At 39.6% G+C, this 17,233-nt stretch overlaps 1 protein-coding gene across 2 annotated transcripts in view; it reads right to left on the bottom strand.

The window, feature by feature from the left end:
- EPHX2 (epoxide hydrolase 2) overlaps positions 1–16,556 on the bottom strand; it is a 68,799-nt gene extending 52,243 nt beyond the window's left edge. The window contains exons 1-8 of one of the 2 annotated variants that reach the window (XM_026671528.2): positions 16,338–16,556; positions 13,498–13,582; positions 11,540–11,699; positions 7,976–8,166; positions 6,769–6,891; positions 2,450–2,524; positions 1,535–1,630; positions 1,254–1,332 (exon numbers count right to left, since the gene is read on the bottom strand). In XM_026671528.2, coding sequence (XP_026527313.2) covers positions 1,254–1,332; positions 1,535–1,630; positions 2,450–2,524; positions 6,769–6,891; positions 7,976–8,166; positions 11,540–11,699; positions 13,498–13,582; positions 16,338–16,444 — 916 coding nt within the window. In that variant the 5' untranslated portion in view covers positions 16,445–16,556. Of the gene's footprint in view, positions 1–1,253; positions 1,333–1,534; positions 1,631–2,449; positions 2,525–6,768; positions 6,892–7,975; positions 8,167–11,539; positions 11,700–13,497; positions 13,583–15,908; positions 16,246–16,337 lie in introns of those variants that run through there. The other variant, XM_087959935.1, reaches the window with a different exon arrangement.
- Between the last annotated feature and the right edge of the window lie 677 nt (positions 16,557–17,233).

Below are 17,233 nucleotides of genomic sequence, written 5' to 3'. Positions count from 1 at the left end.
CCTCTTGAGTGCAGTTCAAGAAGCCTTGTTTGACTTAGGTTCTCAACAGTCAAGGCTATTATTTTGGGAAAAGATTCCAGTCTTAGGCGGACAGTCCTCAACTTACAACAGCAGTGACATTTCAAAGTTATAACGGTACTGGAAAAAAGTGACTTATGACTGCTTTTCACACTAATGACAGTTGCAGCATTCCCAGGATCATGTGATCAAAATTCAGATCTTTGGCAACAGACTGTTGCGGTATCCTGAGCTCCTTGGGATCGTCTTTTGCGACCTTCTAACAAAGTCAGTAGGGATTCACTTAACTGTGTTACTAACTTAATATCTGCAGTGATTCACTTAGCAACTACAACAGGAAAATAATTCAAAACTCACTTAATAGCTGTCTCACTTAGCAACATAAATTTTGGGCTCAATTGTATTCATAAGCAAAGGGCTAATGGTAAGCACTACTCTACATGTATGCCTGTGCATTGAAGAAATTCAGCAAACGGAAATGGCACACACACACACACAAAGTTCAAAATCCGGCATCTCTATATCTACTGTTTATTAATTTTCCTTAAATAATTTAAGATGGTTGAGATAGGTTTGGCTGAGACAGAATTTCTGTCCAAAGTTATCCGGTGAGTTTCCAAGCCTGAAGGTAAATAATTTTCTTCCTTTCCTTTATCAAATGTTATATATCTGCCCATCTTACAACAAGTGACTCTGGGTTGCATACAGCAAAGCTTTTGTAGCCCGCTTTCCCAGTCTTGGTCCAACACATCAACCGCTACACCATACTGGCTTTACAGTGGTAGAGCTGGGAAATGCCTATCTTGGCTTGTGACCTTTGAGAGTTGCTATCAGTTACAGATATGTTTACTGCATGAAGCCAAATATGTAAGCTTTAAAAATGCAAACAGAATTGCAAGATTTAAACTATGAGGGTGCGAAGGTTAGTTAGGGAATATTTAAACTTTTTTGCTCGTCTCTCGGACCTTACAAAACAGTTGATTTCAGGGTCTTTAGAACAGACTTAAATAGATTAAGGGATCAATGTTGCTGTAATTCACTTTCATTCATTTTAAATTGTTACCGTGATTTCTTTGCTTTGTAAGGTGTCTCTTGTATAGCTAAAACCCACGTGGAAGTCATGAGCGAAGAACAACTAACAAGTGACTTAAATAGCAAGGTCACATTTAAAAAGTGGACCAGTACAGTGAATCTGTTTTCACACACACACACACACACACACACACACACTGTACCTGGTGGACCCACAGAATCTCCATAGCCTTTCATTTGCAAGGCAATGACACGGAAGCCAGCATCAGCAAGGGCAGGAATCTAACATGGAGAAAAAGACAAAAGTAACCTTATTGGGTACACAGGTAATGTGGGCCCATTTTCCTATAACCCAAAACTTCCATGTAAACATTGCAGCTGCCATATATTATGTATGAGAAAGGGATATTCCTTTTCCTTCAAGTAAATTGAACTTTTTCCAAAATTTGGCATTCATGCAAATTAGGAATAAAAACGGTGTCACCTGGAACCTCCAAGAAAACCAGGACTCTGGAAATCCGTGGCAGAGGCAAATCACTGGACCACTCCCCATCTCCACAAAGTGCAACTCGGTGTCTGGCTAAAGACAGGAAGGGAAGAAAGGCTTGGGTTCTAATTATCAAAGGCAAAAGAAACTACATCTCTAAACTTCAGAGTAAATTGTTAAAAAGTAGGGCAGTGGTAATAACAAAAACAGGAAACGGTTATATGCAAAGCAAAGGCCTACCTCCACCCCCTACTTAAAATCACCATATGGGAAATGATAAATAGATGATCGCAATTCACCGTCCCGTAAAGACAATGTACAACGTCTACTGTACCTACAATGTAGGTACACAGTACCTGCAGTGGCAGAAGTCAAAGAATGAATCCAAGCAAATGGGAGTTATTGCTTAGCTTTTACAACAGCAGCAAAATGGCATTTTTCTCTCTCTCTTATAGAACATTACAGCCCCAGCTAAATGGCACTATTTATATGTAAAAAGTGAGGTGGGTTGAAAAAGCATTTGCTGAGCTGAAGAGCATGAGAGAGATAGAGAATAAGACTTGCTTTCAGCTAGATGCCATCTGGACAGATGCAAACAAATTGACCGAGGCCATGTCTTGCTAGTTATTTGGGATGAGTTTGAGTCTGCTATTTGCACTATATGAAATGACTAAGGCACAACTCATGATTCAGAACAGAACAGTACAACAGAGGTGGATGGGACCTTGGAGGTCCACTAATCCAACCCCTGCTCAGGCCAGAAACTCTACACCATTTCAGACAAATGGCGGTCCAATCACTTCTTTAAAATGATTTTTCATTTTTACATGTTCAAATTACAATAAACAGAATTGTTTCCCCCACTGAAAGCAATTAAAACATCAATTTAAAATATAGTCTTTCTATCATTACCTTGATTTTTACATATCCATGGGCCACATCCTGGGGCTCACATGCTGAAGGAAGATATTCTTCCTGGTCAAGAAGCTGTGGAATAGATAATTAAACCAGTGAGATTTGAAGCACCACCATGAGTTTGCTCAGGATGGAGATCTAGTAGCAACTGATCTCTACGAAGTTTACTAACAGGATTTTTTCTCCATTACTTGTTTTTCCCTTTAAAAAAAATCAAGGGTGATATTAGGAATTGAACTTGAAAACAGGCAGAGAGCATGTTCATTACTGAATGAAGTGTTTTTATTTTAAATGTCAACCCTGAAATGAGCCTGGCTGAAGCCATCTTTGAGGCTTCAGGGTTGCCACACAACAGTGGAAGGGAGAAAATAGATGGGGTTTTGTAGCCCAAACAATAAAGTTTTCCTCCGGAAACCAAGGATTTTCTCACAGATGGCTGACCAGAAGAGGAGCTGGTAACCCAGCAACCAGCCAGCACCTGGATTGGATAGCGTGACCAGTAAGTTGGAAGGGAAGGGGAAAACTTTTACTTTTAATTAGGTGAAAGCCGTGGGAAACCTCAGAGTTGGCTTTCACCAGTCTGTGCCAAAATGATGTATCCAATAAAGTGTTCTTTGAGGAACTCTAGTGCCTCAGAGTTTGTTTTCTATGGGTGTGTTACTTGGAAAGCTGACATTAAATATTCATAATCTGTCCCTATCACTACAATATTTTTGATGCCACTAATGTAAAAAAGCAATAGTTATTCTTCATGAATAAAACCTGGCAATAATTTTGGCAGATACATAATAGCTGAATTGAAAGAGGACAAAATGCAGCCATTTTAATTTCATAACATCAAGAGAAGGATCCAGAAGAAAAGAGTGGATCATATTTTTCGTACTGCTCCCAGGAAAACTAAATGAACACCTCAATTTGAAGGAGATTTCACTTACTTACTTGTTCTGTCTCACTTTTCTTCTTTCCAAAAATGAAAGAGTACAAACTTACAGAAACATAGGCAGGCAAGCTGGCTCGGAATTCACAGAGTTAATTCTTTGGAACTGATAATGTCCTTGCCATTCTAACACGCTCTGCCTGCCAAGTCCGAACTGATAACAAGTAAAAAGCTACTTCGAGAAAATTACAAGGCAGACCATAAAATCGTTCACAAAGAAAACCTGAAGCAAGATTAAACTTTGTCCCGTACAAAGTTCCAGCTGACAACACACCCACTTTTATCCCCTGTGGGGTGTGGCTCAATGACTCAGCTCACTCTCTGACCCTCCCACACCTCCTACGTGGATGGATGGACTGACAGATGTGGAGGAGAATGTACAAATATTCAGACTAACACCTCTTGTAATAAATGTAGACAACAGAGAAGCTTTAACTGATGCAAGTATTCAAGAACCTTCTGCTAAAATCGTATTTTCTAAATATCTACAGTAGACCAAAAAGAACTGAAAACCCAATTAAAGGAGTAAAAAGGAAGCTGAAATTCATTCTGCTCTATTTCTCATAAAAATTCCATTCCTGGAAGGTAATGAAATCCAGCAAAAAATGATTTAAAAGCCCACATTTAAATTGCCTGCTTTTAAAAACAACCTTTCTAAGGGAAAAATGCTGTTCTAAATTTTTCAAAATCTTAATGTAGCACAAATCCCAGCAATTTGCTCAGTGCAAAGGTAGAAAGAAATCTGGATCCACAGAGAAATGCAGATCCTTGCATTTTGTTTCTGTTTTTAAAAGGGAAAGCAGCAGATCCACTTTCAAGGAATCAGCTGGTACGTGAGTTGGATGAAGTACTTTAGGGAAAACCTAATGAAAGTATTACAGAATGGACCGTGTCCATTGAAGCACAAAGTAGCCAGATCTTGCTGGGCTTAAAAAAGCCAATCACTGAGTCAGGATTACAAGGTTAGTGTTGTATACCCAGGCATGTAAAAATCAGCCATCTCATTTCCATCACCAGAATGCCTTGTCATGAATCTCTTCCCTAGTTTAGCTATTGTTGTCACGCTCATCTTGAAGATTAGTCAAAACAGTAACTGTACAGTTGGTGCAAAATGCAGAGGCTTGCAAGGTTTTGGGCAGACCACAGTGTACATATGTATCACCTCTCCTGTGGACGCTGCACTGGTTGCCGATTTACTTCCGGGTGCAATTCAAGGTGCTGGTTGTCACCTTTAAAGCCTTACATGGCTTGGGACCAGGTTATCTGAGGGACCGTCTCTTGCTGGTGACATCTACCCGACCCATCAGAGTGGGGAGGCAGTGAATGTTGCAGGTCCCATCCCCGAGGGAGATACACCTGGTGGGACCCAGAAGAAGAGCCATCTCAGTGGTGGCTCCCTCTCTCTGGAACATCATTCCCCCAGAGATTGGAATGGCCCCCACTCTAATACTCTACCAGAAGGCGCTGAAGACCTGGTTCTGCCAGCGGGCCTGGGGAACCCAGAGTGGGATGGAGCCCATTAAATGGCTCGTGTGAGGTATTGTCACCAGGGTGGGAGTTACTTTATTTTATTATATTATTTTATTTATTTATGATATGATTATTCTCTTTTATTAGTGTTATTGTTTTATATATGAGGTTTTTATATTTCTCTAAGCTGCCTTGAGTTGCCATGTGCGGGTAGGCGGCAATATAAATTTCATAAAATAAAATAGATAAAAAATAAAATATTGTATTTGCAGTTGTTTATATTGCTTGCAAGCTATTTTGGAAACACTGCAATCCTGAAAGGAGGAAAATAGTCAGGTCTTTAGCAGCTGCCTCAATCCAGGAGTAATTCTTGAACTATATGATAGGATCACTTTATAGATCTCTATACCAGCCTCACTAATTACTTCTAAGCCCAATTCATATAATTGTTTTTGATTTTTAATGCTCTAAAATACTTTGGGTCCAAATTATCTAGAGGACTTCCCACTACTTTACAATGCAAACCTGGGTTCAGTTTTAAGAAAAATCTAGAGACCCTAATTATTGACTTCAATACAATGCATCCAAAGATGCTCAATGATTCCTAATCTGTGGAATTTGTGCCTGAAAAAAAATTATACTGGATCTTCCTATCTTTGCTTTGAAGAAAGCTTTAAAAGTTTGTTCTCTTGACTTGCTTATTTGGAACAAACCTGTAGCAAAGTTTGAAAAACAGGCCTGTATGAGATTGTAAGGTTCAGATAGACTGCGCTCAAGTCCACAAAATGCCAAAATGACACTCAAGAAGAGGCTTGGAAAATAGCTGCTTTTATTTTGTACAAAGAAGAGCTGGGTAGACTTATTCCAAATGCATATAGACAACAAATATGCAAAGAGAAAAGCCACACCTAGGTAAAGTTTGTCTAGGATCTCATATACTCATTTAGCCAATCAGAGACAAAAGATAGTCACCCAATGTGGGCAATGTCTCACCCATGCCCCCCTTATCCATGGAACGTTCTTTGCCCATGCTCTATACATACAGAACATCCCTTGGAGCTTTGTGTGTTCGTGCTTCTAGGCAGTCCCCTTCTCTGCAGGGGTGGGCTGTTATCGGTTCTCCCCGGTTTGGGCAAATCGGTATCTAATTTTATCATTTTTAATTACTCATTTGGCGAACCAGCAAATCTGACCCCTGGCTGGCCCCGATCCACCTTTCCCAGGAGTCTCCATGTGGCCCGTTTTGGATGCCAGCTAAGTGCAGGACCTGCACGTCGGCTCGGGGAGGGCGAAAAATGTGCCTCCCGTAGGCTCCAGAGGACCTCTGGAGCCCGGGGAGGCTGTTTTCACCCTCCTGGAAGCTTGAAGAAAGCCTCCAGAGCCTGGGAAGGGTGAAAAATGGGTCTCCCAGAAATCTGGGAAGGCCGGAAATGGAGCTCGGGACAGTCATTTTTGCCCTTCTGGAGGCTCATGGGAGGGCTCTGGAGCCCAGGGAGGCAAAAATGCTCCCCCTAACGTGGTGCAGGAGGCCGACTAGGCCATACTCACCATGGCCACACACACACAGCAACCGGGCAGAGAACCAGTTGCTAAAATTTTTGAAGTATACCGCTGCTTCTCTGGACCTGTTTATCTATGGAGCAGGATGTTCCCTGGGTAACTATTTTTTTCCATCTCCAAAGATGTGCCTAGCTTTGAAGCAAATAACAGAACAAGAAACCAGATAGCAAAGAAAAGATACAATTCTTAGCGAGGCTTACAGAATTAATTCCCGACAAATAATTCCTAACCATAGCAAAATAGCACAAGCAATTTTTAACAGAAGCAAACAGCAAACTGATTTGTGTCAATATGTCCTTTCAAGATCAAAGAAATTGCTCATACCGAAGCTCAGATAAAGACTACTAACCTGAACCCCAGTCAGATCTTGAAGCTGTTTCAAAGCAGAGTCAGCTTCTTTCACAAGGATTGTTGTCATCCCCATCTTCTCAGCAGGCTTTAAGTATGCACCAATGTCATCCAGATAAATAACCTAAAGTGAAGAAAGAATCAAGATCTGCTGCAGGGGGCGGGCCCATATTCTACAAAAAATTATTCTTTGCTCAGGCAATCTGCTATTGTCGGGGTGGGGGGTGGGAGTTGGGGGTGATTTTTTTAAATTTATTTTTTCCCAGATTTTGTTATATTGTACTTTATTAATGTATTTGATTCTTTTTTGTAGTTTTTATTGTTTTTTGTTTTAAATATGGTTTTACATTTTGTAAGCCGCCTCCAGTCGCCATGGGCAAATAGGCGGCAATATAAATTCAATAAACAAACAAATAAACAAACAAACAAATAAATCTACAAGCTGCAATGAGAGAAGTGGACCTTTGCAATATGTACTAAGTATGCAAAATAAACTTACAGAACAGGAAAGAATAAGATATAAAATAATGTCTCGAAGGATCTTATTCATTAATTCCTCTATCTTTAAAAAGATCAATAGCCACTATTGCAAAGTTTTAAACATATCCTCAACCATTACGACTAGAATGTTAAGGTAAGTGGGAAGATTTAGAAAGAAAAACTATACAAAACAATTCTTCAGAGTTTTTTCTTTGTAGAAAGCTTTAAGCTTGGGGGGGATTAAATTTATTGCATGGGGGATTATATTAATTCCATCATTTTCACACTTATTTAAGGCACATGCAGTGCACATTATTATTTGCCCTTATTAAAATGTTTAATAGAGTAAATCAGACTGTTGCCTGCATTAGAGAAGAGATGGGAAACTGCCTATCACCTTAGTGGAATTCTAGTCAAATTCTCTCTCACACACAATTACTTTTCAAAGATATTAAAGAGAGAAACAATATCTGATTATAGATCTCCAAGGTCTCATTAACACTCAAAGTACCACCCTTTTTAATAGACTTCAATGTGGGATTTCATTGAATCACCTCTGAAATCTAAACTAGTAAGAGAGAACTGAATCCCAATAAGAATATCTCCAGACCATGACAGAGTACCTTGGAATATTATCATGTCTACTACACACTAGAAGCTAATGTAGTGAATGATACAGAGAGGTAAAGCTGGAAATCTGTTAGAAAAGATGTTGAGAAGTCACTAACCTCTTCAGCTGTTACATTCAGCTCACGTAATGCATACTCATAAATCTTGGGATCTGGTTTCTGCAGGCCAATACGACAGGACTCAATCACCTTGTCAAAATATTTCCTCAGCAGACAGAAGACAAATCCTGTTTGATGCCTGCTAGGAGTATCATCAATCCAGTTGTTTGTCAGGACAGCAATTCTGAAACCTGAAAAGGGGCAGGAAATTGAGTAAATGAGGAGAAATGAAAAAAAAAACCTGATTTCAGACTGTGCAATCTCCATAACAAAAATAATTCATATCTTACATGCGGTTAAGAAACACAAGAAACTATAAATGCAAATTCAGCTGATGCCTGCAGACTGAGATTAACCAGTGGTAATCAATGCCTTAAACAACTTGGAGGAAGAACATAATACCTTTAAAAAGCTAATTTTCATAGGTAAATCAGAAACACTGTCAAAATTCATTTTGGCTTTATTTGGAAAAAAATTCAATAGACTTGCCCAGACAAACTGGTCATCAAATCCTGGAGTAACTTTTGTGAGACGGATTAATCCATGACCTCCATCTCTCAAAATCATTAGTCTCAGCATTGGTACAACTGGCTGATATCTTTCTATTGGGCGCTATCTCACAAAATGAAATTCAATGGTGAAAAAAGTAAGGTCTACAGTTAGGCAAGAAAAACAAAACGCAGAGGTACAGTATATGTGGTACCTCACTCAATAGAAGTAACTGTGAGAGGGATCACAGAATCCTAGTGGACAATCATTTATGAGCCAGCAGTGTGCAGCAGCTGTCAAAAAAGCCAACACAGTTCTAGGCTGCAGAGGGATAGAATCAAGATCACGTGAAGTGTTAATACCACTTTATAATGCCTTAGTAAGGCCACCCTTGGAATACTGCATCCACTTTTGGTCGCCATGTTGTAAAAAAGATGGTGAGACTCTAGAAAGACTGCAGAGAAGAGCAACAAAGATCATTAGGGGACTTCCAGGCAGCAGAGATCGGAACCGGCCAAAAATGGGGTGCGTGGAGGATGAAAACAGGTTGCGGAGGCCACAAATGGGGTGCGCAGAGGCAACAATAGGCAATGGCGATCCCTGCAGCCTAAAACAGCTGATCATAGGGAGGCCAATCCACCGACAATCAGGTGTTTGTGCTAATCAGGCTGTGCTGAAGCTGACCAGGCTGTTTGCTGCAAGGAGGCAAATTGCTGGGAGGCAGAGGTCAAAGGGTGGAGGAGGCGGGTGGGCAGGGCTTTATTCGCTATATAAGATGCACAGACATTTCCACCTACTTTTTTTTGGGGGGGGACGTGTGTCTTATACACTGAAAATATATGGTATATACAGGTAGTCCTTGACTTACAACAGTTTATTTAGTGACCATTTGAAATTACAACAGTACTGAAAAGTTACTTATGATCATTTTCCACGCTTATGACAGTTGCATCATCCCATGGTCACGTGATCACGTCTTGCTCATGGCGGTGCTGTCCGGGTTGGTCACCTTTTTGCTTTCGACAAGCGAGTCATGGGAAGCCAGTTCCTTAACACTGTGTACACTCAACAACTGCAGTTCTCACTTCGAAGGTCTAAAATGGGGCAAAATTCATTACATTGTCTTGTTTAGCGGAATTGGGTCATTGTGGTTGCATAGCTCTTGCATTTATTTATTTTAAGAAGGAGTGATATTGTGAAATTTGACAATTCCTGATTTAGTTAATCACATAGATCACAAGATTTTTTTAAATTTTCACAAAGTTGAAACACATTCGGGACAAGAAAGATAAGGCAAACATATTTATTAGGCTCCAATAAGGAGTGGAAATAAACAAAAGCAAAAGTTTTGCCTGTTGCTCATGAAAGATATCTGTAGTGGCAATGTTGAAGGTTATTGTTATTTTGAGGAATTTAGTGACATATTTTGATTTCTCCATTATATTAAAAGTCTAGAAGCTTAGAGCTAATTCTGAGTTAATCTGATTATCACTCTTCCTTGTCGAATAAAGAAGGGGAGAGAATTTTCACACAGCTGCAAACCTGTGAAAATCTTACTTTTGGTTCCCATCCAAGAGTCATCTGCCACTCAACCAAGGTTAGGTCTTGCAGTTTCATAACCATGGTGAAGTCATGAACATGATGCTCTAACATAATGCCAGGTTTTGATAAATATATTGGGGTTGTTGTTGGGAGCTTCTCCACAGAACCTATCATTAGATACTGTGGAAATCGGTTGCCCCACAGCCACTGCTGTGGCTATTAAGGAACTCCTGATAGCTTGTAAGAGATTTGGGTATCATCTTACTTGGTATGAAGGGTTTTTATCCTATGCTTTTAAATTTGTTTGCTTGAGCTAATAATAAAGCTTCAAATTCCTTTATTTACTGGTGTGCTTATTATCTCAGGATCCAAAAGAACCAACTGTCTGGGCATTTAATCACTACCCTGACACTTGGCAGAAAAATACCATATATATTTGAGAGCCATTTTTGAGTGGTGGTTAAGGCGTTGATCTGTAAACTAGGAAACTGTGAGGTCTAATGGATGATTTTAGACCCGTGATGGTGAACCTATGCAGCACGTGTGCCACAGGTATGCATCTGAAGAGCCATTTGTGCTGGCAAGGCGAGCTGCAGGCAAATTTACCTCACTGCACATGCAAGCACCTCACAGCTGATTTCCCCCCAATTTTTGGCATAGGAGTTCAAAAAGGTTAGCCACCACTGTTTTAGACCATTCATTCTCTCTCAGCCCAATTCACTTCACAGGGTTGTTGTTATGGAAACAGTTGAGGAGAAAAGTTTATTAGATATGTTCACAGCCTTGAGTTACTTATAAAGTAATAAAGACAGGATAAAAATCTAATAATAACAATAAAATAAAAACAGTCATGGATAAACCTATGCATGGGTAAATCAACCCTTCAATTTTTAATCAAAATACTAACTGAAGAAGCTTCTTGGATGAGAAGTGAAATGTCTTCAAAGAAAACCAAGTCCAGTTGCCTTTTGAAAAAGCACCTTTGGGAGAACTATCACATGGATGACTGAGAATCTCCATGGACACTCAACCAATATACTACCAAAAATGAACAATCCACATATAAGTCAGCCCTCAAAATGTTTGTACATTTTAATTTTCACCACTGGCTTATAAATAGGTGGAACATTTTTCATAGTATTTTGGCCAAAGATTTGAAGGTTGGGTTATCTGTAAGAATATATGGGTATTTTAAAAAATAGTATCATTTATAAGCTCATCCACGGATAAGCTAAAACTAATCTTTGGAGTAGTATTTTGCAACCTAAAATTCTTTGGCTTATCCTTGAGTATGTACACTAATGATTTTTAAAGCTAAATCAAGAATAAAAAGCACACAGGACATGCACTTCCTTGAAAAAGGCATTTGACTCTTCCCCCTTCATTCTCATGCACAGAATGGAATGGGTGCTCATCTTCTCAAAGAAATAGAGCATTTTCCAGTTTAAAAAGTACTGAATCGATTTGACAATAAACAAAGTGAAATAAATATAGCAGGCATTATGCCACTGCTTTGCATAATAGAAGTTTTACCATTTTTCTTGAGAAGCATAGCAGCCTTCAGGAAGGGTACACTCAAGCCACTTTTCGCCATCGTTTTGACAAAACTCTCGCTCAATGAGAAGTTTTCGGGAAGAGGGAGATTAGAAGTAGAAGAAAATTTCTTGCAATCATCTTCGAAGTCAGCAATAAGCTAAAAAGAGAGACGTTAAAATACAACTATTTTTATTTTAATACAAGCAGAGTGGGACAGAACAAAGTGACCAGGATATTTATTGTAAGCATATTAAACATGGAAGATTACTATGTTAGGAATAGAAGTGGGTGTACTTCATAAGCTATTAAGGAGTCCCTGGTTTCGGCTTCCTGAAGAATCCCCCTATGATGGGTCCTAAATATTACATTTCTAAGAAATGAAACTGTTGAGTCAGAAAGTAGCTGTTCTCACAGTAGACAGAGCACTGTGCCAACATGTATCAGATGCCTCCCAAGGCCATCAATAATCCACCAGCTCAGAAACATGGGAAAGGGAAGAAAAGCCTAGAATTTAAATCCCAAATGATCAACTATATAAGGTATTTGATTTAACATGTATTTCAGTGGATAGAATTTCTGTAGTGTACATATTTTCCTGCAATGAAGAAATTAATTTTGCTGGGTGATATTTTTGTGAGCTTTTTGCCAAGTAAGCCAATATCTGATAAGGCTTCATTGTTTTCCCCAATTTTGTCTCATTCCATATTAGCTTCAAAGGACAAAATAAAAAATGCAATGCGTAAAAAATGAATCAGGGAATGATGGGAATCAGCCCAAACAAGAGAGAGAAAATATATATATACAAAACACAACTATCAAGGGCCACCATGTACGCTAGCCTAAGACTTGGGAGAACAGTCAGATTTTTAAAGCAGTGGTGGGATTCAAATATTTTTGCCACCGGTTCGGTGGGCGTGGCTTGGTGGGCGCGCTTTATGCGCGTGCTCACACTTTGTGTGCAGGCACGTGCCAAACGCACACTTTGCGCAGGCTCAGAGGTGTTCTAACTCGCCTCCTGCAAGCCTGCATGATCCCGGTCGCTTCAGCAGATGCCGTGCGGCACTATTCTATGCCGCGCAAAGCAGCTGCGCTTCAAATTCAGCAGATAAAAGTGAGTATGGGAGCCCAGGGTCGGGTGGGCCCAACAGCAGAGCGGCCAAGAGAACTGATTCGGTCTCCGCTGCTCATCGCTGCTACTGGCTCGCCAGAACCGGGCTGAACCAGTGGAATATCACCACTGTTTTAAAGGCTTCTGGAATGACGCAAAGGTGAGAACCACATGGATCTCAGTGGGAACCTCTGAGGCACTGTAAAAGAGAAAGCATGCTTTGGATTCAGATAGATTGTGTTGTTCGAAGAGTCCAGGATCATGCTAAACCTATAGGCTTCTACTGGCTGGACAAAATTACAGGAGACAGGTAGTTGCTCAGATAACCAAGCCTCATGCTACATAGAGCTATGCATAGAAACCGGCATTTATTTCTTGCTATGTTGCCTGTGTGGGAAGAAGATTTCTTCACCATAAGCCATGGTGGCACAGTGGTTAAAATGGAGTATTGCTGGCTGATTCTGCCCACTGCCAGGAATTTGATCCTGACTGGCTCAAGGTTGACTCAGCCTTCCATCCTTCCAAAGTTGGTAGAATGAGAAGCCAGATTGTTGGGGGGAGCAATATGCTGACTCTGTAAACCACTTAGAGAGTGCTGCAAAGCACTGTGGAGCGGTATATAAGTCTAAGTGCTATTGCTATTAAATAGTTTTTGTGGCATCCTGAATAATGCAAGTCAGACTCATCTCACCCATCCCTCTCTGCTCCACGGAATTCCCTAGACCTAGTGCCCAGAAACCCTTTGTGTAAAGGGAAAAGCCACAAATGGAGCATTGATGTTTATACCTTCAGACAAAATTTGTTCTTCCTTGAACTATGTTCTCTTCCAAAAGCAACTAACTCTTACCTGAGTTAATCCAATCTGTCCAGTCATCCCTTTGGAGAAAGGTCCATCTGAGCCACCATGCTTAATGACTTTTTGAAAGAAATCTCTGGAAGTTGAAAAACACATCCGCACAAATTAGGGAATAATGGTTCTTTTCAAGGTATACAGAAGTTTGGCTTCAGTCATCACACCAATGGTAGAATACTGTGCATCTAAATATCAAACTATAGTTAATCAGACCTTGCTACAGAGATATCAGTAAAATGCAAGGCAAATCTGAGAAAAACATGAATGTGTTAAATTTCCATGTGTATGCTCCAAGATAACATACATGTAGAAATGGACTGACCTATTCAGTCCGATAAGAAAAGAATCAATAGATTTATTAATACTTTCTGGTTCCTATTAAAAAACTGATATTATGAAGAAAAATAAGTCACAGTTTTGAGTTAGTCCTTGGTCTCTTTCCTTGCTAGTACAGCAGAAATCAATCTGAGGACATTTGTGGAGAACTTATAGCTACATACTAAGCTTAAATGAGTATTATTGGAATATGGATCTCATAAACTTCTTTCAAATCTATTAATACTTCTGAGAGCTACCAATGTATTTGCACAGACATCCAAAAGATTCTTATAAAGCAGGAAGATGCTTAAAGGAAACACATTATCCCATTTTATATTGGGAGATCATATATATTGTTTTTTGATAACTCTTAAAAATGGACTACTATGAATGACTAGCTCACAGTTGTGTGTTGCTCAACCGTGACCTAACTTCTGGATCTTACACAACCATAATAATATTGGCTCTCAAATGTGATTTAAGCAACAGCATCCTGCTCCTTTCAAAAAGATTGCAACAGAATGTATACAATGAAACCTGTCATATTTTGCATAATGTCAAAAGGAGAAGACATCCAAAGGACCCTTATAAAGCAGGAAGATGCTTAAAAGACACACCTTATCCCATTTTGTATTGGAGATCATATATTGTTCCAACAGCTCTATAAAATGGACTACTATGAATGACTAGCTCACAGGTGTGTGTAGTTCCAGCCTTCAATTGGATCTTGCTAATTTGCATTAAAGAGGGTCGTTAATCTATAACTGCCTTCAACTCTTATTATGGGAAATTTGAATACCCATTATAGCAGTGAATTATGGGTTAGTAAAAATTGCCTAGGTCTTCATGTGATTTACGAATATTTTTATGTTCTTTAGCTTTTTAATAATTTATTTGGCTAATTTATTAATTTAGTCTGAGGCTTTTACTCTTAATGTGGAACAAGTTCATACAATTTTTGTAATATCCTTACAATCACATGCTTTATGTTAAGCTAGAAAAATATATCTTTGATTTGTCTCTATTGGATTATTAAGATGACCATATTTCTTTGGAAGGAATTTAGATGAAGCCAATTAAAGTAAATCTGTTCTGAATGGGAAATCCTGCCTCCACCTGTACTATGAATGGACTTTTTTTGTTTTAAAGCAGCCTGCAGTTATCTAGTTTCAATTTACTTTATTCTTACTATTTCAGAAGGATAGGAAAGCTGTTCATAGGCCCTTTTGATAAAGAGAGTCTTCTATATACAGAAACCCTACAATAAGCTTTGGTAGAGCTCATTACTTAGGAGACCAACTTAGGGTTGGTCTCCTACTCATTGAATTTCAAGTCCCAATTTCCAATGTCATCTCTTCTTAAGCAGATCTCAGACTCCTATGCGTTATTGTAAGGATAATAATGTTCTACCAAACTAAGCTGTTATACATAGTATCCATGGAAAAATCAACAACTAGTGAATTACGTATCAAGAAGGTATTAACCAAACACATTAACTGGTGATGGTTTCGCAATACTATAAAGCCTGTGTTGGTTTTATAATGCTAACAAAAGAAGCTGTGGGAATCAATATACAGGAGAAATAATTATTATTAACTAGCATAGAAAGTTCTGAAACTGGCACCAGATATTTTCAAGTGCATCCTCTATGGTCCAAAGAAGTCTGAGAGCCTCTCAGGAGTTCACAAAATCAAAATTATTTGCCAGATATTGAAAATATATCAAAGCAGTAGCTTCCAATATATCATTGTCTTTTCAATCTACTGCTTTCATTACTGGTTGTAAACTGCTTTGGGATTTTTTACAATAAAAAGCAGCACATAAATCTTAAATAAAATGGTGAAATCTGTCATGACAAATCACAAGTACAATCACTGTGCATTATTTCTTGGTATACTTTTCCTTCCCTTCCCTTCTCATTTTCCACACATAATTTCTAGTAGAAGTTCTCCGACACATGGATTTGTTTCCCTGTTCTGGATAATGGGTCACACACATCAGTGACACTATAAAAATAACAATTACTACAATTGCTTACATTTAGCAAATAAGCCTAACTGCAAGGACAGCGTCGGAATTTCTCTCACCTATTTTAAAACTCTTCAAAACCCCGAAGGTCTTGCACACATTGGCTCTCTCAATGCTGCAAATCCATGGATAAATTGCCGGCTCTATAAATCCGTATTCCTATACCCAAAGTCGCCATTCACCCTTCGCTTTCGTGAAGTTCACACTAAACTTAATTGTCAGGGTCTAACACTTGGACTTTCACACAGTGAAAATCGATCGCCACCGGTCCACAGTAAAGCTTTTTCTCCATGCCTTGAAGTACATGGAAAAAGCGCCACAGGCGCTTAATGTTTATTAAGCCAACTGTGCTTGCAGAAATTAAGTTATGCACCGTAACTGCGGGCGGGCGCAGCACACGCATTGCTAAAGTCGACACAGAAAGAGAATCGGACGGGCAGGCAGATCCCACCCCACCATCACCCCTTCTACTCCCTTCGATTACCCACCCAGGCAAGCCCACAGTCTTCTCCAGATTTCGGAAAAGTGTCTGACTGCTACTCAAAAGGACGCCGCCCAGGTCGAACAAAACTACTAGCGGCCGCTTCCCCGACATGACTCTCCGAGGCCGCAGACCAGACGCTCTGAAGCAGCAGGTTACAGTACCGTACAGTACTCTAGCTTAAGAAAAAAAAAAAGACAAATCATAACACAAGCCACGCCCTCCCGCAAGCCACACCTCCCCGCTGTGTAGGAACTCATTGGGTCACGCCCCCCATCGACTCACAGCATCTCCTTCAAACTAGAGGTGAGTGTGATCCTACTGGGTCCTAGCGCCTACCTTCAATTCAAAAAAAAACATCTATGGGGTGGGGGGGAGGGAAAGGCCCTCCCAGCTATTTCCTACTCTGGGTGAATTGGATGCCTATAAGCAACGCGTGAAACAAAAGTTGCTGCTTATCGGGTCAGCTCCCAATCAGTGGTGCTTTGTCTCTGGACTGGAGATTCCATAAGTATTGATTGATTCATGGGGTTGGCCATGAATTTTCTGCTCAGTGGCAAATATCCACATTTCAGTAAAGAGTCTCAACAGTTGCTTACCTAACTTTTTTTCCTTAGACAGTAGTATGGCAAAGGTTCATTCTCTAATACGTACTCTGTTTTATTAAATTGAACATTTCTGTTTTATGTTAAGAGGTTGTTTTTTATAATCCTCCTTCTGGAAGGTTAAATGTATTATTCATTTTTCTCCATTCTAGGGGATAGTCTTCTTCTCTGTGATAGCCTTTTGAGGAGTGCTATATCCCTCAATCCAATCTTTTCAAATGTTCCTAGTTTCTACAGACTCCATAGAACCTGATTATTCTTCTCCCTCTTTTCTGAACCTGTTCAACCTGATTAGAAA

This window comes from Notechis scutatus, chromosome 1, assembly GCF_049901735.1.
Source record: "Notechis scutatus isolate UNSWTSFEM ecotype Mainland chromosome 1, rNotScu1.2, whole genome shotgun sequence".
NCBI lineage: Eukaryota > Metazoa > Chordata > Lepidosauria > Squamata > Elapidae > Notechis > Notechis scutatus.
The sequence above is the reverse complement of the archived record's forward strand: the minus strand, read 5'-3'. Positions and strand labels throughout refer to the sequence as shown.